Source organism: Octodon degus, unplaced genomic scaffold (genome assembly GCF_000260255.1).
Source record: "Octodon degus isolate 3935 unplaced genomic scaffold, OctDeg1.0 scaffold00065, whole genome shotgun sequence".
Taxonomy (NCBI): Eukaryota; Metazoa; Chordata; class Mammalia; order Rodentia; family Octodontidae; genus Octodon; species Octodon degus.
Window position 1 is genome coordinate 2793827 of NW_004524641.1, and position 20921 is coordinate 2814747.

General features: G+C 36.0%; 1 protein-coding gene across 1 annotated transcript in view; it reads right to left on the bottom strand.

The window, feature by feature from the left end:
- The window catches only part of Agps (alkylglycerone phosphate synthase), a gene marked incomplete at its 5' end in the record, with an annotated part of 138312 nt that overhangs the window by 74552 nt on the left and 42839 nt on the right, over nucleotides 1–20921 (bottom strand). Inside the window, 4 exons of the mRNA XM_023719180.1 lie at nucleotides 422–547; nucleotides 15719–15799; nucleotides 16904–16983; nucleotides 19557–19628. Coding sequence (XP_023574948.1) covers nucleotides 422–547; nucleotides 15719–15799; nucleotides 16904–16983; nucleotides 19557–19628 — 359 coding nt within the window. The remainder of the gene's footprint in view (nucleotides 1–421; nucleotides 548–15718; nucleotides 15800–16903; nucleotides 16984–19556; nucleotides 19629–20921) is intronic.

A 20921-nucleotide genomic window follows, 5' to 3' on the forward strand; every position in this document is an offset into this window, starting at 1 on the left:
AGGGGAGGGGAGGGGAGGGGAGGGGAGATCTTGTGAGAACTGAAGACAGTTTCCACAAGGCAAGATAATATTTGTGTGTTTTATAACTTAGATACTATGAAACATCTGCAAAGTTAAACATCAGTCACTTGTAAAGGGGCATTCTTAATAACCATGGTTGTCTTTTAATTGCTTCTACTACACATATTCAACATTGCTATAATCAAAATGGGTGTATTTGCGGCAATCTACCAAATAACAATTTTTTGTTTTGCTTTTGGGCAGTCTGTGGATTGAACCTAGGGTCCCACACATGTTAAGTAAGTCTCTACTACTGACTACCACCCCCAGCTCCAACACTTAATTTCTGAAGACTTTTAACCTCTTTACAATAATCTCTATACACCAATAATATTTATATAACAACCAGAAAGAAATTCACCAGGTCCTCAATATTTCCATAGATGTTCTTCTTCATGCCTGATGCCCGAGTAGATATCCATCCTCCCACAGTGCTGAATTCCAGGGAATCTGGTTCATGACCTGTACAATAACCACTTTCTTTAAGCTGAAAAAAACACAAATGTAATATTTTGCTTGTGAAAATGGTCCCACTTCACACAATACTCAACACATTAACTTTTCCCACTTTAAAATTTCCAAAGTCACTGGTATTCATTTATTAAAACCTCTATAGACCACATGCTGTGCCAGCCCCACTACCAGGCGAACTGAGCCAGCCACTGAGGTATGGTGGCACAGGCCTGTAATCCCAGTGCTGAAAAGGCCAAAAACAGGAGGATCACTATGAGTCTGAGCTGTGAGCTGCACAGTGAGAATTTGTACCAAATACATAAAAGAAAAGAAAACCTTTACAGAAAAAAGTACATTAATTTTACTGGTCCTAAAAACAAATGAACAGACACTAAACTTTTGCCTAGTGGAAAACTTCATTAAACTGAGAAGTGTGGGCCAAAAGAGAGCTGTATTTTCTACAGCTTCAACGGACAATCTTACTTCTTACATCCTTTTATTTTAAAGCCAACCATTCCTCCTCAAAAAGAGATAATTCAAATACTTACAAAGATCAGATTATGCTTACTTAACTGCCAACTTCATCTACTATATATACTTTCAAAAAATAATCTCCCATTCTCCCTACCCTAATATAATATGCTGCAGCCTTACAGGAAATCTGAGCAAATTGCCTGTATTTAATTCTCTAAAGGAGTCATGTGTTTTAATGTACAGCCATCTGGCTTGGTTTCCTGCATGTAATACCATCATTTATTTGTGATGCGGCTCATGCATTCCTGTACATTAAATAGTCACTTGTTTCTCATTATTCTATATTAGCTTGGCTCTGCCATCTGTAGAGCACCTGAGGTTGAATGGATGCCCTTTACTGCAAAACACCGAAGCCATTCCACGGAAATCATTTTAGAAACTCAGCCATCTCCTGTCAAATGGTACAGACACTACCATCTGCACACCCACTGTCTACCGCACTCCAGCTCATCAATCTATGTTGACCAGTTTGACAGTCATCCAGTTAAGCAACTGCTTCTATTTTTCAAGTAAGCCATGCAGAGATGTAAAATATGTCATCTATGGTATAAAAATTATAATCCAAAATTTAAAGGCCTATTAGGTTAAACAAAATTTGCTAGGTTTTATATGCCACCAATGCAAACTGTTTATCTTTTCTAGTTTGGCTGGTAGAAAAACTTTTAAGATTTAAGAAAACATAAATTGCTGCATAAGATTCTTTTCATTATATATTCAACATATTTATTTAACTTTGTGAGCTTAATAATCACCCACAAATAAACCAGATATATAGTTGAGTTACAAATTATCATAGGGTTACATTTCTTTCCTAACTCATCCTCAAACAATCTATAATGACATTAGTTTCTCTCAAGAGTACTGCTATTAAATTTTATGAAATCAGGAGAAGACATTCACAGAGCCCTAAGATATCCCTGGCATAATATAGACTCCTTGTATATTCTTGTGACAAAATAAATCTGTATATTACCTCCACAAAAGCAGGTCATTAAACATATAGTTAAACTATTTCTATATACTTTATTAGCAGTAACTTTTTCTCTATTAATGTCATTAAGTACTAAGAAAAATATGCTGAAGGTCAAGATTAATTCATACACTTAAACAATTTTTTTAAGTGTTACTAGGGACTAAACAAAGAGTTTTATGCATTCTAAGCAACTGGTCTACTATTTTTCTCTATCTGTAGCTCCAAAATATTCTTTTTAAATTAAATAACCTGTGTGTTACAACCTACACTGCATAAAAATAACTATACCCACCAACCACCATGTTCCATGAAGCTCTATTGGAACAGCAAATTTTAACCTACTTTTGTGTCATCCCTGAGTCAAAACAAATATTTACCTACACATCCTTGAGTCAAAACAAATATTTACCAACACGGTGCTAAGTGTTAGCTACAACATCAAAACAAAAACAAACTATAAATTTTGGAGTATCATGAGGCAGTCTTCCATGATCCATAAAAGATACTTTCAAGACCCAATGGATATCTGAAACTGTGAATAGCACTGAACTCATTTATTACTTTTCTCTGGCATATACAAACTACTAGCATCACTATTCCTGCCTTTGGGAGCCACTGTTCTATAAAATTGCTCTAAGTTACAGATACGTAACAGTAATCCTAGGGGGCCTGCCCCTTAGCTCAGTTCTTTAAGTGGCTGCTTCAACAAAGCAGTCAGGCTTGGGTTGCTGTGGTTCGATCCCCACAACTCAAGCCAGCCAAACCTGCCCTGAAGGCATTCGGAGCAAAAAAAAAAAGAAAAAAAAATCCTCATAACAGTAATCCTAAAAAAGAAAGGAAGACAGACAGACAGACAGACAAACAGACTGCAAATAAAGTATAGGGCCAGGGAGATGGCTCAGTAGAATAAGTGTTTGCCTGGCAAGTACAAGGGCCAGAGTTCAATCCCCAGTTCCACCGAAAAAAATAAAGTATGCTACAGAGGTAACTTCTAAAGTATCAATCTTTAAAAAGGCAGTAAATGGAAAAGAACAAAAACCTGATAGAAGACAAATACAGATGGTTCTGCTAAGAACCAGAAGCATTTCAAATATCAGACTTGTTAAAAAAAAATTATATACTTACATATGTAATGAGATATCTTGAGGGTAAAAAAACATTTGAACACAAAAATCATTTGTATTTCATAAACACCTTAAACACATAGCCAGAAAGTAATTTTATACTATACTTCAGAGTGCCTGCATTTCAACTATAAGCCATCACTGTGAGGTCAAGTGAAATTTTCCATTTGTGCCATCACATTAGCATTTAAAAAGTTTCAGATTTTGGAGCATTTCTACTTTCAGATTAAGAATACTCAACCTAGGGGCTGGGGAGATGGCTCAGTAGAATAAGTGTTTGCCTGGCAAGTGCAAGGGCCTGAGTTTAATCCCAGTTCCATTAAAAAAAAAAAAAAAAAGGAATGCTCAATCTGTAGCAAGATGACAAACTTAAATAGAAAGTGTCGATAAACAATATTAAAGTTGAATGGTTTAAATATCCCCAATGTAAAGAAAACAACTGTCAAGTAAGATAAACAGGAAAGACCCAATCATTTACTGCCAACAAAAAAGGCATTTTAAATATCAAGCTATAAATGTAGGGTGGGCCAAACAGCTCAGCAGATTGAAGTGCCTGCAAGCAGGGGCTGGGGGTTCAATCTTGGGCCTGCCGTGCCGGCCCCGCCCCCAGGGGCCACTGAGATGGCAATCAAGACTGGGCATGGTGGTGCGTGCCTGTAATCCCAGCACTTGGGAGTCGAATCACTACATGTGATTGGAATCACTACAGGAGAATCAATACGAGTCTGATCTAGTAGTGAGACCCTGAACACCCTGTAGACCCTTGCCTAAAATACATGGGGGGAAAAAGCTAGAAATCGGTTAAAAAGAATAGAAAAGGTGAAAAATATATCATGCTAACAATAAGCAAAAGAAAACTTCAGTGTTAATATCAAAGTTGACTTCAGAGTAAATAATGTTATTAGAAAAAAAGTCATTTCATAAGGACAAAAAGGGTCCATTAGTGGAAAAGACATCAGTCTTAAACATTTGTTCCTTAGCAAATTTTAAAACATACAAAGCTAAAAACTATTAGAACTGCAAGAAAAATGCACAGATCTATGATTATCATTGAATGTTTTAATGCTCCCTTCTCAATAGAATACAAAGAAAATTTTAAAAAGTGCTGAACAATATTATAAATCAACTGGACCTAACAGACATTTATAGAGTATTCCACCAAATAGTAAATGACATGTTCTTTGTAAGTGCACATGAAACATTTACAAAATATATACCATGTTGTGTGCCATAAAACAAGTATCAGTAAGTTTAAAGAATCTAAGTTATATAAAGTATTTTTGAACACAATGGAATTACTACAGAAATCAGTAACAGAAAGATGTGTGGAGAAAAATTCTTAATTGGAAACTAAATGACCAGTGTGTCAAAAAAATAAATTGAAAGGGAACAGAAAATGTGAAATAAAAAAGAAAAAAAACAGACATGTCAAATCTGTGGGATACCAATACAGCAGTAGGTAGGTGGAAATTTAAAATGCTAAAAACCTTTATTAGAAAGACACATGGGCCTCAAGTACCTTTACTTCTGCCATAAAACAGAAAATAGTTATCTGACAAATTCAACATCCTTTCCTAATAAAAGTGCTTTACAAATTAAAATAGAAAAGGACTTTCTCAAACTTAACATTTAGAAAAAATACTCTAACATAGGGATAAAGTTCTGAACACAGCTTTCTTAAAACAGAAAACAAGAATATCCACCCTTCTTTTCAACATTGTACTAAGGGTTCTGACCCACACAATTAGGTGGCAGAAAAAGAAAATTTAAAAACCTAGGTTAATCACTTAGCTCTACCTTTTTGGCTTAACATCAAACATAGTATCTATTCTTATCAAAAAACCCAGGTTGAAAAGCAAATATTTTTTCTTGATTCACAAAAAGCATGATCACCTATGTAGAAAACAATCTAACTGAATCTAAAAATAATGTTTTGAGTACTAATTAGTAAATTTAGCAAGGCTATAGGATATTATCAAAAATCAATTGTATTTCATAAAGAACAATCAAAAGCTTTTCTTGAAAGTATTTTTTATTAGAAAGATGGCAGCACACACTTCAGCCCTCGCTTCAGGTATTCAGTAAGAAAGTGGAGAGACTTTTATTCACAAGTAACCGTCACACATTGGCTTCCTCCTCTACATCCCTTCAGTGCTCATCCCAAGCATCCTCGGTGCATCCTTTCTCCTCCATGTCTGCCTGCACTGTGGCTCCTGGTGTCCTGCCTTCTGTCCGCTCTTCACTGGGACTCTGCCGGGGCTAGGTCCTTACCAGCCTGTGCCCGTAGCTAGCAGGACTCTGGCTCAGGCTTTCCCTCCTCTCGCTGCTCCCGCTTCTGTCGCTCCCTTCGTTTCCTACAGCTCCTGGACTTCTTAGAACCTCAACGGCTCAGTCTGATGCTGTTCTCCTCAGAACTCTCTCATTTTATAAACCATGGAATTTCCCTGGCTGTTTTCTTGTTACTGAGACTGCTTGAGGACTCTTCATACTTATCTCTTCTTAGACTTTTCTTCAGAAGCACTGTTGTTACTTCCTAAACACTTGTTTTTCTTTCCTTTTCTTCTTCTTTTCAGTTTTCTTTCCACTGTTGTCATTCTCACAACTGCTCTTGGAAATCTCTGAAGAGAAGCAAGAGGAAAGAGGAGGAGAAAGAGGGTTTGTGTTTGTTTTTTGTGCTTACTCCCCCTCTTGTGTAACTCTGTGTGTGTGTGTGTGTGTGTGTGTGTGTGTGTGTGTGTGTCTCTTTTCAAGTCTGTCCAATTTCCTGAGAAGTATCTATTTTTGTTTGGTTGTCAGTGACTAAGAATTCAACTTCTGGATCTTCTTCACTCTCACTTACAACATACTCTTGTGATTCACACTCCTGATCATTAGCAGTCAAGTTTCTTCTCTCCCCCATACATTTTGTTTCTGTGCAAATCTACTGTTGCTTGTCTCCAATATCACCCCCAGGGGCTGCACCAATGGCCTGAGCCATCGTTGAGAAATGAACCTGCATAGACTGGAGAAAGACCAAACAAAGGACACTTGATCTGTGTTGACATGCACCAACTTAGGACATTTAATGCACCTCATATTTCAAACCCAAATAATAAAGGACTGATTTATCATATTTATGTCATCCTTAGCATATTTGTCATGTGGAGCACCCTTCTGCCACTCAAATTCATATCCCATCTCTCCTGTTTCTTCTTTTTCTTTGCTTTCTTTGTTAGCTTCTGGTAGCGCCTCATCTATGAAATTAAGGTCATTCTTTATAGGTTCATTTCCCATAGCAATCTGTTATCATGTAACTCTTGTTAAGATACTGCTGTATTGATTCTTGCATTGTCTTCTATTTTCTGTTCTGTTATCCATACCTTTATAATACTGGATTTGGAGCCAGGATGAAAGTCCTTTTGCCTATGAAGTTGGCAAAGGATTGTCCACCTTGGAGTCCCAATGACAAGGCAGCAGCTATGTCTATGAGAAACATAAACAAAGTCTGCCGCCTAACTGGAACTCAGAAACTTTTTCAACAATAGGTATACTTAGATACAAATCTGATTATTCAAAAATATGGAAAACCTGAACATAGAAAACCAACAAAGTACTTCCTAAAAACATTTTAGACCTAGAAAACAACAACAACAACAACAACAAACCAGAGATTTGTATACTGAGTGCAGGTGGGAAGAATCAATAATGTTAAGGCATCACTTCTCATCGAACTGACACAAAGGACCAGTTCAATCCCAATGAAAAATCCTTAGGTTCTTTTTTTTTTTTTAAGAAAAATTGACAAGATCATTACAAAATTCATGTGGAAATTAAAAAAAAAAATTAGAATAGCTAAATCAACTTTGAAAAGTGATAGTAATCTAAACAAAATGGTTCTGCTACAAAGATAAGCATACAGAATAATAAACAGAAACTAGTCTGTACTAGAAGCATATATGTATTTATAGACAGATGGTTCAAGTTATTTCTTTTAATGACAGTGAAAAGGCACTACAGAGAAGAAATAATGTCTTTTTCAACAAATAGTGCTAGATAAATTGAATAGCCACATGCAAAAAATTAACTTGAATCAGCACCTTGTACCTTGCAAACATTAGTGCAGAAACCTTCAAAACTCATCAATATAAAACCAAAAATTATGAAACAAATAAGAGAACATCTCTGCATCTTGATTAAGATGCAATGTCAGAAGCACAATCTATAAGATTAAAAATTAATATACCAGATTTTAAAGAAAATTAGGGCCCGCCAGATAGCTCAGTGGACTAAAGCACTTGCTTAGGCAGGCACAGCAACCAGGGTTTGATCCCCATTGGGCCGTGCCAGTCCTGCCCCCGAGGCTCACTGAGACGGTGATTGAGACTGGGCATGACAGTGCATGCCTATAATCCCAGCACTTGGGAGGCTGAAAACAGGAGCATCACTACGAGTCCGATCTGTGTAGTAAGACCCTGTAAACCCTGTACTAAATACATAAACAAGAAAATTAAAATACCTACTCTTCAATAGCCATTTTTAAAAAAATTAAAAATTTTTTAAAAAGGCATTATAAATCACAGACTGAAAAAAAAAGTCACAGACTGGGAAAAAAAATATTTGCAAAGCAGATTATTATACTTAGAATATATAAGGAATTCTCAGAATTCAATCATAGGAAAACAAACATCCCAACTTAACAATTGAGAAATTGGTGTATGAGTCTGTGACAGTCTAACAAATCCTGGTGCACATCTAGACCCCCAAATCGCCTATCATTGCCCCCAGGCAAATTTACAGGAACTTGAACAGGCTGTCAAACTCCTAATCTACTTTGACCTTCTAGGGACTAACTGCAAAAAAGAAAAGGATCCAGTAGTATTTCATCATTCTCATTCAAAATCTACTTCCCGCTGAAAATGCAGAGAAGAGACCAGAGACCAAAGCTACTTGCCCTGCCCATGTAATTTTGGACTGATCATGTATCTCTGAAACCTCCATCCCTGCTTGAGTGCTCTTCCTTCTTCAAAAGTTAATGCCTTTTCTAACAAGAACAGTCTGAGGGATAAGATGTTGGTAGCTGTTCTCCTAAAGGCCAAGTCCTAACAGTTAATGGTATGTAGGGAGACTTCTACAGGGATATAATAATGAACTGTTGCAATGTGTTCTCACAGGATGGTGAACCCAGATCTGAAAAACTAAAACAATAAAATAAAATAAAAAATTTATGAAGTTAACAGCCTCAGATGGGATGTTATTGGGAAAACTCCAAAAGGATACTTCTCAGGGCTTTAAACTGGAAGAAACCTATGAACAAGAAGTCAATCTAGGCAACAGGGAACTACTCTGAAAAAAGAATGAATAGGAAAATACTACAATGTGGTAAAGTGACAACTGATAAAAAGTAAGTTTGGGAACAGCTTCACTGAGAGTTCCAACCTTACCTCACATCAGAGATTTTCTATGAGAAACAGACTCCATAAATGTGATAAATGTAGCAAGAGGTTTAGCCAAACTTCAAACTTCATTCAATATCAGAGAATCTACATAATGGAAATACTCTATCAGTAATAAAAGGAATGAAGTGGAAAGCACTTCAGCTAGAGCTCACAACTTTCTCAGCACACAAGAATCTACACTGGGGAAAAACCTTATGTAATGGGTATGGGAAGACCTTCAGTTGTAGTTCTGCTTTCATCCTCATTGGAGGATCCACATTAGAGTAACCTTATAAATGTAAAAACTGTACAAAAAAAGCTTTAGCTGGAGTTCCACCCTTAAGCACCATCAGAGAATCTACACTAGTAAGATACACTATGCTTGTACTGAGTGTGGAAAGACCTGCAGTGGGAGTTCTACCCTTATTCCTCATGAGAAAATCTACACTGGAGAAAAGTTCTATGAATGTAATCAGAGTAGGAAGGCTTTTGCCAAAGCTCATATCTCTATCAGCACCACAGAATCCACACTGCAAAGAAGCTCTACGAATGTATGGAATATGGAGGAAAGTTTACCCAGTTTAGGACTTACTCAGCATCAAAGAATCCACACAGGAGAATCCCTACAAAAGCAGTGAGTGTAGAAAAGCCTTCAGGTACAGCTTAGCTCTTGTTTAACATCAGAGTATTTACACAGAAGCAAAACCTTTGAATATAATGAGTATAAGCACAAGTTCTCGCAAAGTTACTGATGAATTAAATATCACTGTACTCGAAAGAACCACGTAGCTGCTGAGACTGCAAAGAGGAGACCAGAGGCAAAAGCACCTTGCCTTACCCATGTAAACCCAGGTTGACCATATATCTCAGAAATGTCCCATCCTGCTTGAGGGTACTCTTCTTTCCTCAAACGTTCCTACCTTTTCCAAGAAGGCAGTCTGAGGGATAAGATGAACTGTCTGAATAATAACAAGAGCAGTCTGAGAAATAAACTCATTTCCTGAGTTTAAAGACTTCTTGCCCCTCTTATAAATACAAACAACTAAAGATATGTCCCTTTCATCTCAAATCTTTGCCTTTAGAGAATGAAGCAAACTGATTCCATTCTCAGTTATCAGAAACTTCATGGATTTCCAATGAATAACATCAAAATCTATGAGGCAAACACCAATTAAGTGCTGATAACAGAAAGAAGCTTAATAGGCAGAGTGCAGCAGCTAGGGTTCGATTCCCAGGATGCCATGCTAGCCCCATCCCCAGGCCATGCTGAGACTGGGCGTGGTGGCACCTACCTGTGATCCCAGCAATGGGGAGGTTGAAAACAGAATCACTACGAGTCCGATCTACATATTGAGACCCTGTACACCCTGTACTAACTACATTTAAAAAAAAAAAGAAGCTTAAGAACCAGTCATGTCCCTTTCAATGTTTAAACTTTCTCATGTCTTTATTTCTCAGCTGGTGATAGAATACTTGTAGGAATGAAATTCCAAAAATTCTACTACATGGAACCAATATAATGAGTACAAAAGGCAATGGAAAGAATGTTCTAGATCATCTTATTTGCTCAGAAGAATAGAGGCTATATTTTGAAGCCACTATCTGTAATCCAGCTTTTAGATTTGACAGGAATATGGTATTTTATGATTTCATTAATTATGGAAACTTAGTATTGAAGGATTTCTTACTTTACTGAAGGGGAGAATAACTCCAAAAGGAATTTCTGTAATGATTGTATCGTTAAGGCCTTTTTGAGGCAACATGACCACTTTCCAAGAGCAGTATATCAATACTGGCAGAACCCCATCTCCACCCCACCCCTACCCCCATTAGAGATCCTTGTATTGACTGGGAAATCCAGCTAAGCAATGAATAACCTGAAAGTGCAGACCAGAAGCACTTAGCCCTGGCCAGTGATTATTGTCCTTTCTTCCTCTTCCCACTCCTGTGATGACGTGGTTTAATTCCAACTTCTACTTACTGAAGACGCTTTCAAGGAGCTCAGTTGGCCAGCTTCTCCTGCCCTCTGGTCTCTAACATCTGGCCCCAGCAGCCAGAATTCTCCTAACTCCACCTCTGACTTTAATTTCCAAGGATGAATGCAATTCCAAGAAAGGAAAAGCTGTGGCCTAAAATTTGCAAAAGGGCTCTTTGCAAGGAGAGTGGCACTGTCCAGAGTTTTTCCAACCCGAGGAATGACCTTCCATTGATTTCCCAACCCTGTGCACCCTGCAGCATAAATGAAGTATACTATTAAAGACTCTATTTTCTTATTTACTTATTTATTTATTTTTTGTGGTACAGGGGATCGAACTTGAAATCTTGTGCTTGTCAGGCATTGCCTATGTCACTGAGCTATATCCCTGGCCCCAAGTATGCTATTAAAGAGAACAGGTTTTCAGAAGAGAAAAAAAATGAGAAATTAGTTTTGATGATTGAATCCAATGATCAATACTTTATTACTGCAGATATATGGAGAGCAAATAAGTACTTGAAAAGATGTACAACAACACAAATTATTACAAAAATGTACAATAAAAGTGCAATGAGATACTATGATGGACCTATTGGAATGATCAAAATGTAAAAAGACTAACAGAAGGTGTTACCAAGGATATGGAAAATCTGAGAACTCACATAGTACTAGTCTGAATATAAAATGATACAATAACAAATGCTGGCGAGGAGTAAGGGAAAAAGAACAACTCTACATTGCTGGTAAGAATGTAATACAGCACAATGACTATGAAAATCAATATGAAGATTGCTCAAAAAGCTAAAAATAGAAATTTGATTTAATACACTATTCCCCTTTACAGGCATTTTGCTAAGAGTTAAAAACACCCTATTACAGTGATACACGCACACCCAGTTTAGAGCAGCATGACTGATCATAGCTGAAGCCTGGAACAGCTGTCTATGCCCATCAGCAGATAAACAGATAAAGAAAATGTGATACGTAACACAAAATGGGGCACTACTCTACCATAAAGACAAGTTTGAGTCATGTGTACAAAAATGGATGCACCTAGAGACTACTAGTAAAATAAAGCAGGAAACACAAGCTTAAATATCACATGGTTTCTTTTATATGAAAAACCCAAAAGTTGAAATAAAGACCAAAACAAAACATAGATAATAGCTTTCTCAAATGGGAGAGGAATCAAGAGATGGGTATACGGGGAAAGGAAGGAAAAAAGGAATTAAGAAGTGTTATATACCTATTCCAACTCCACACAAGGAATATAAACATATACTAATGTACTACAAACATATACTAATAAAAACAAATTTTAAAAATACAATGTTGAATTTGAAATCTATTTGATATATAAATTGGGAATCAACTAGGGAACTAAGTCTACTGTTCTATAATCTGGCTTAATAATACAAATTTGGAAGTCAGCACATAAAAGGAATGTTTAAAGTCAACTATGCTTGAATAAAGCAGATAATACTCAATATTAGTGGAATGAACCAAAGTTCTAAGTGATTTATTAATTTCATCTTAATGTCAACCCTATGAAATAAGATCATTTCCATTTTGAAACTAGAATGAAGGACAATGACTCGCTCAAGATCACACAGCTAGAAATTACAGCTGAAGTTCAGTAAGAGCTAATATTAAAAAACAAACAAGGGCCTGTGAGATAGCTCAGTGGACTAAGCACCTGCTTTGGCAAGTACAGGGACCAGGGTTTGATCCTGTCCTGCATGCAGTGCCCTCCCCCACCCCCAGGGCATGCTGGGCCAGCAACAGAGTCCAGGCATGGTGGCATATGCCTGTAATCCCAGCGCTGGGGAGGCTGAAAACAGAAGGATCACTATGCGTCTGAGCTGCGTAGTGAGACCCCATACCAAATATATAAAATGAAGAAAAATAGTATGAGGTTTATTAGTGATAATGACCCTATGAAAAAACTGAAGTCACATATTCCTACACTGGTGCCGGCTAGATAGCTCAGTGTTTGTCTAAAGCACCTACTTAGGCAAACTTAAGGCAGGTACAGGGAACTGCAGATTCATCCCCGGCACCCGCCCTCAGGGCAGGCTGAACTGGCAAAAAAAAAAGACACATTCCTATACTATTAAGTAATAAAATAACCCAAAAGCTACAACTCTTGTTGCATAGGTTCTGCTTTACCTTGGTCTTAACCATCCAGCAAAAAAGTATAAAAACGAAGTATAAGAAGTAAAGCCATGCTGTTATGTTGAGCTGTAGGGGACTCAGGTCAACAATTTCTGACATTGCCAGTCAAGCAGAAGACCCAATACTACTATGGACTACTGGACTCTTTTAGAATATTTTGCTGAGTTTACACACCTATAATATTCAAATAACGGAACTTAACAAAAAAAGGGATACAGATGAATGTCCATTTTGTATCTGTGTATGCAAAGTGGTTAGGATAGATATATAGTTACATTCTCTTAATGAATACAGGGATTTGTTCTAATGGTGTTTGGAAATAGGATATCATGTCCGCATCTTGTACAGCAATTAACCACTAGGAAGAATGTATGCAATGTGTTATTGAAATTGTCCTACCAATTTGATTTGAAACTGTCTCATTGCTATTTGTTTCTCAATAAAATTAAGGGAAAAAAGTAATAAAATAGCCAATAATAAATATGAAAAAATCTCCCAGTCATAACAGACCATTACTGACTTCCCTCAAATTGTGTATATATTAAACTCAATGCAATTTAAAAGCTACAGAAATTAAAAGCTGCTATCCAAGTACTATATTATTGTCATATGAAAACTTCTAAAAGAAAAAGGCAGGACATTTTTAAGCTGGTTATTTCATTTGAGGTAGAAACTGAAGGACACAAAAATCTAATGAAGATGTTAAACTAAGGAGCAAAAAAGTTCAACATCAGCAAACATCAGAAGTTCCTACTCTAGAAAAATGTCATTTGAATTTCAAGGATATACCTTCATTGCATCTTAATTTTAACCTTTAAAAAAAGAAAAAGAAAACGTATAAAGGTTAAAATACTGTGTCAAATGTTACAATAAAAAATGTATAATTGGATACATAAAAGACCATTCTTTGTTATTTAAAAATGTATCCTGATAAGCCTCAGACAGACATAAATACCAGATTCTCGTCACTTAGGTTCATGATAAGCTAAAATAATAAGTGCCACACAAGCATTTATTCTACTGAGCCATCTCCCCAGCCCCAACAACTTTTATCTTGACTTACATAAAACCCTAACATATTTGAAGATCTTTAACAACACCTCAGGAAATACGTTGAGTTTTATTCTACTGATCTGCATCTTATTGCACTAAATCAAAAATAGAATAGCTTTTTTAACCTTTTCAAGCAGAGCTGACCACAAGTGGACCAACTTCAAAAACCATTTGAAGAAAGAGGGGAAGAAACGCTAAAGACGAGGTCAACAATCACATCCTATCTTTCTCCATGCTCTCATAAAGGTTAAGGGGAGAGATGGGTTTCTATGACCTAAGTAGTTAGTAAGTCACAAATTTAATTTGTGGTTAGTAATCACAAATTAAACTTTCTCAATTTTCTTTATAAAAGCTAACTTACAACCATCTTGACCACATTTGAGGAAAATTCAACCAATTCACTTTAACAATAACCTGCTAAGAACCCATGAAGAAAACCTGAGATTTTCCAAAATTTACTTCGGATCCCCCCAAAATGCTAGTAGGACTCTAGAGTGTCACTACTTGTGAAATTACACATTGAAAGTTTTCAATAAAATTATGTGCTGAAAAGTTCAATGAACAGTAAATATCAACACCCACCCAACTAGCATAATTTATCACCAAGATCTGAGAATTCTATTTCCAATTTGTTCCATTTTGGTCCATTCCTACTACTTTATATCAAGACACTTCAAATCTTGTTTAAATTATTACAGCAGTCTCTTAGCCAGCCTTTACATAGCCCTATGATCCTACATACAGTAGCCAAAACTGTTCAAACACAAAGTTCAAACTTCTAAAAATGTCTTTATAAGGCTCTTTATAATATGACGTGTTCTATTTTCCATACTTTACTCTTTACTACTACTACTTCACTCCCACCCAATATACAAATACCACAAATATGTGTTTTCCCATATATATACAGTATAAGAGGTGTGATCAAAATATATGGAATATGTTTAAATTAGGAAAGTTATTTATAGTAGAAGACATACAATCATAAAACCCTGTCAAAACACTCCCTCTCATTTTTAACACACTTATACCATCAATCTTGCCACTTTCTGAAGCAGTTCTGGAAGTCCTCTTTCACAAGTGTCTTTATGAGGTACAATTAAAAAAATGGTGAATGTTACTGTCCAATGTCATCCAACAGAAAGGCAAGTTGTAAAAAACACTACAGTGTGGCCTACTCTACCTCTATCAATAGCTCTAACACCACATAACCTCCAGTCCTTTCACAAAATCAAAAAAACTATGAAAACATTTTCAATCAATTCAGGACATTAAAGGAATCAAACAAAACTGCACAACTTAAAGACACAAAGATTTCTACTGCTTCTTTAGGAAGTGGCAAAAATGTTGGGATACATGTGTTCAAAGCAAGGGGACATACCGGGGAGGAAGTTAAGATAGGGAGTTAATCACAATTTAATAATTCTTAAATTTAAACACTCACCATACTTTTGGGTCACAACTTGTACCTTTGCCAGTTATCTGTAGTGCCCCCAAAGAAAAAGCCACCCTTAAAGTTTTCTAACTGCTCCCTCTGTACTTGCTCCTTTCTGACCAAACTGTTTTCTCTACCTCACCCTTTTTTTCTGGTGGGGGGAGCTAACTGACTCATTCTAAAATCTGATTTTAATGCGGAATCCTATGTGACACCTTCTTTGGCCAAGTTTTCCCCACGTAGCCCAACCCATAGAACAACACACCCTGAATTTACTCTCCATACAGCAATTCTCTTTCAACTATCAGTTGTCATTTGCCTAACTTTCCACCCTAATACCAGGTAGCTGAGGGGAGAGGATGATGTCTTACTTAGTTCTATGCTCTCACACTCTAGCTCAATGCAAGACTCTAGCTCAATGCCTGAGTCAAATAAGCAGCTGAGCAAATTCACTGAGTAAATACATGATCATGGTAAGAGGACACAGTGGTTTAGAAAACTTTAATTAAAGGGATAACATACCTGTCTTTCCAACTCTTGTCCTGTTATACCAGCCTCTACATGAGCTGTGAGGTTGTTCTCATCCACCCAGAGAATTCGATTCTGTTGAAAAGGAAGACAGAACTCTCACCTCTAGGAACTAGTAAGCAAAACGTTACAAGGTAGAGATTAAGCAAGTAGGGTTTCCTGTTACCACCCACATAGGAAAGATGCTCAACCTATCCCTTACTATATAACATGCCACAGTAACAAAGGCAGTGTATGATGCAGGAGTTGGTTTGAAGCACAGACTCTTCTTTATGCACATATTAATCTGAATTAATATTAATCTGAACTAAATTTCACTTCTTAGTTTATGCAAGTAATTATCTTGGCCTGACACACATATTAATTATTAATATAAATATCTTCATAAGTTATTTTGTAGTACTAAAAACAGACTTCTTAACTGGGCCTGAGGGCACATATCTAAAATCCCAGTACTTTGAGCAGGAGCATAGCCTATGCAAGTTAACATCTCAAAAATCTCTCATCTCAAAATAAACAATAAAAAAAATGGTAGGGAGTCAGTGTGAAGGTCCTGGGTTCAATTCTCAATTGTTGGACAACAATGAGTCTAATCTTTAGAATGTAATCCTACCAAAATTACATCTTTCACAAATCACCACACAAAAATATGACATCATAAGTGTAAGTTTGGGAGAGAAGCAAGTTTGGGTTATTCAAATTAACTTAATATCTGTTGTTTCTAATAACAGAAACCAAGTCATCTAACATGTTAATATTCCAATTTACGCTTCTCAAATGATCAATTTCACATGCTAACTCATAGTATCAAGATATGTACCTTAGCAAAAAGAACTCAGCTTTTGCATACCTGAAGGCTAAAATATGATAAAATATATTGAAACAAAATGGAAATCTTTGGGGCTGGTGAGATGGCTGAGTGGTCTAAAGCACCTACTTAGAACAAGCTTGGCAGAGCACAGGGACCGCAGTTCAATTCCCCAGCACCACATGCCAGCCAGCCTCGCCCCCTGGTGGGCTGAGCTGGCCACACACACACACACACACACACACACATAAATGAATAAAATTTAAAAAAAAAAAACAAAATAGAAATCTTTTTAAAATGACAACTGAAGCAGAGTCCTAAAGACAATGTTTTACACACAAATTATCTTCAAATACATCTTAATTATATACCATTTGTGAAGTATCCAAAGAAATTATTGTTCTTCTCTCATCTGCAGGGCACATGAGGCCATACGAAACACTTGTTCCTCCTGCCAAAATGGGAAGCAACAAGTTTATTTTTAATGTATTTGACTTTCAGCTACACTTCTAGGGTAAATCTCTAAAAATATATAGTTAGACCCACTATGATAGTCACACCTATTTCTATTGCAAAAAACAGTTTGCAAAAGCTAACAAGCTAAAAGCAAACTCACCTTTATTTTTATGCTGTGTGCCAAAATGAAGCAGTATTATGGAACTGAAAGCAATAGGACATGGCTCCATCCCCTGGACATGACACACTCAAGTGAAGTCCCTAGCAATTTGTAGAACTCCAAAAACATAATTAGAAAAGTTCTAAACTAATGATTATTGTGAAAAAGTAACTTGAAAAAGCAAGACTCATCATATACAACTAAAGATACTATTAAGTCCTTTCCACCTTTATGAAATTCAGTTATCATTTAAAGTAACATACTTTCACATAAAAATATTTTAATAGAATAGAAACAAGTTAGAGTCTAAACATTTAAACACAATTTTTATATTATTTGATGAAAAAGTGTTTTTAATACAAACAATGAGTAGCATATTGTTGTTCTCGCTTAACACAGCCGTCAAACAAAAATGTTTTCTTAATACAAATAAAGAATGCTTTTAGTTAACTACATCTGCAGCACCCTGTATCAGAATAAAATTTTAACTGGTACTTCCATACATTTTATATGGGAGAAAATATGTGGAGGTCACCTTCCCTAAGAAGGGAAGTGTTGATTCAGGGTTATCTGGGAGTGCGTAATTTATTGGTAAGAATAGTTTAATTCACAGTACCAGACCACGAATTGCCAGTTAGGAACATAATAGCTTTGATCAGTAAATATTTGCTTGTACTATCATCTACAATCAAAAAATGTTTCATAAAGTGGCAGTACAGGGCCTTGTTTTAATTTCCTGTAGTATCGTTTGCATGAACTCAACAGACAGTGGCGCTCCAACAACTGCTGAGCTCCCATTCCCATTCCATCAGTGCTAATTTTGTCACTGCAGGTGAAATATATTAGATGAAGTTTTTAAAAATTTATCACAGTAAAAAATATATTACTGTTAATCCCTCAGAACCCTCCTCTGAAACTTCAAACACACTTATACATTACTGTTAATCTCTTCAGAACCCTCCTCTTTGCTTCAAAAACACTTATCTTTCTTCTCATCTTCTGAAGCAGCTCTAAAACACACCATCTTTCATGAGTATCTTTGGTTGGTGCTCTCACGGCTGCCTTGATCCCTGATTAAATTTAATCATGGTCATTTTGACTTTGGAGAGAAGTCAAAAGTTACAATGCACCAGGACCAGGAAACAAGGTAGATGAAAACATACCATAATGTTTTTATTTCACAGAAAAAAATTTTTAATCAATTGTGGACATTGAGGCACCCATGATAGTGCAATCAGAGATACTCATGAAAGAGTACTTCTAGAGCTGCTTCAGAAAGTGGAATGATATAAGTATGAAATGAGGAGTATTTTGAGGGGGATTAATGCAATGTGTCTTTTCAGGATAATTTCTTTTTTAATTTAAACATGTGTAATCTGATTACATCAAATAAGTTGTTAAAACAATGTAGTTCAAAAAATGTAGTTAATAGAAGATCAAAACAACTCAAATTCATTTTAAAATGCAAAATAGTATTATTTTTCTGTATTAAAAAATATTGATTTGTTCATCACTGTACCAGTGATCTTTTTTGTCTTTTTCTTTTTTCATATCAGAAATCGAATTTGGGACCTTGTGCTTACCTGGAAGGTTCTGTGCCACTGAGCTGTATCCCCAGCCCCTGATGATTTTGTTTTTCAATTTTTATTTATTTGGTACAGGGTCTCACTACACAGTTCAAACTTGTAGTGATCCTCCTGTCTCAGCCTCCCCAGCACTGGGATTATAGGTGTGCACCACCACACACAGTTACAGGGCCAGCACACCATACCCTGGTGATTTTTTTTTTTTTTTTTTTTTTTTGCGGAACCAGGGATTGAACTCAGGTCCTTGCGCTTGCCAGGGAAGCGCTTATTCCACTGAGCCATCTCCCTGGCCCCAACACTGGTGATTTTTTAATCTGCACGTCTTCTGATTACTCTGTTTCTCAAAAAATTATAATAGGTATAATATTTACCCTTTGAAAAATAAAATTCTCTCTAAATCAAGAACTTTTTTTATTTCTTTTTACACTGAGCTACATCTGTTTATTTGTATTTTGAGATGGAGTTTTACTTAAGTTGTTAAGTTGCCCAGGTTAAGGCTAAACTTGTATCCACCTGTCTGTCTCTGCCTCCCAGAATGGTAGGACTGCAGGCATGCACCACCATGCCTGGCTAGGAGCAACTTCTCGGTCAGCCATTATAAACAGCTTCAACTGTACATACAAGAAAAATCCATGAATTAAGGGTTATAAGATGTCTCAAACAGTTTAGGTAGAATTTCTCAGAGCAGAAATGAACACCATAAATCAATTTTTAGAAATAACTACATCATAAATACAAAAATATTTCTATTCAGGAGATGACATGAATATTTTAAAAAGAACTATTTATATCATATTAAATTTTGAAAAGCACAATACCTACCGCCAATTGGTATAATACAAAGGTTGTATTTGCATGCTAGATTCACAATCTTAACTACATCATCATGACATGCTATTGAAAGAAAAAGAAAACAAAGTAATTACTGGGATGTGATTTCTATCTGGGTAACCTTATAATACAAGGGTTTATACAAAGTTCTTCAGCATGTAAATTTTTCCTTCATTTATTCACTGATTAACAAACAGCTGTATTAAAAGATGGGTTTTTTTTCTAACCTTTCATTTTGAAATAATTTCAGACTTACAAAAAAGTCATAAAAATAATAAAGATTTCCTTTAATTTCCAAACATTAATATCTTACAAGATATCTTATGTAATGTTGTCAGTTACAGCATATCAAATCCAAATACACATACTTAGCTATCATATTTTCATTAAAAATAGAGATTTTCTATGCTGTAAAGTCCTGGTTTCAATCCTAATTCTACAAAAACAGATAAATATTTCCTGAGTCTAGTAAAATATGTGTGTGTGTATGTGTGTGTGTGTGTATATGTAATTTTTCTGGACTATGGACTATGCTCTATAACGTCCAGTATTAGTTACTAGGATCCTAGCAAAGAAATACAGATGTTAAGAAAACTAGACATAATAATGTACATTTATGAAAGCAAAAATTATGCTATATAAATACTGCTATTATTATTTCTCAGCTACCATAAAGCTATAAATACATGTCATTCATCTTTTTTGAGGGGGTTCTACAGATAAAACCCAGGGTCTCACATATGCTAAACAAGCATTTACCACAGAGCCACACACCCAGCCCATTCTAATTTTTTACAAAATTCATTTTCAAATTTTCAGATTACTTGTAATAAAAAATTTTATGAATTATACATTAATACAACACTAGAATTTATCTGTTAAAAATCTCTAAAAGACAAAGCTACATTCTGTGAAGGCCAGCTAACCAAGAGATATCCCTGATCATTGTATCTGAAACATCACAACCCATCTACCTATTACCCACTGTTTTCCATTGTATTTTCTTTTTCTTTTTTGGTACTGGGGATCCAATTTAGGATCTTGAGCTTCCCAGGCAAGCATTTATGCCACTGACCTATTTCCCCAGCCCTCCATTATATCTTCTTGCATGATTTATTCTTGCTATCACTATCATAATGCTGTGTATTTGTATGTTCCCACCACTAAATCCCAGTCACCTAAGAATGGGTATTTCTTTATTTTACTCATTGTTATCCTTAGTAACTGGAACAGTAACTAGTCTGTATTTTCACAGGCCCAAAATTCTAGAAATTAAGTCACTGAAAATTGTGCATAAAATTAAAGAAGAAAGGCAATTTCTAAAACATTCTATTGCTAAGAAAAAAAACTTTAGTT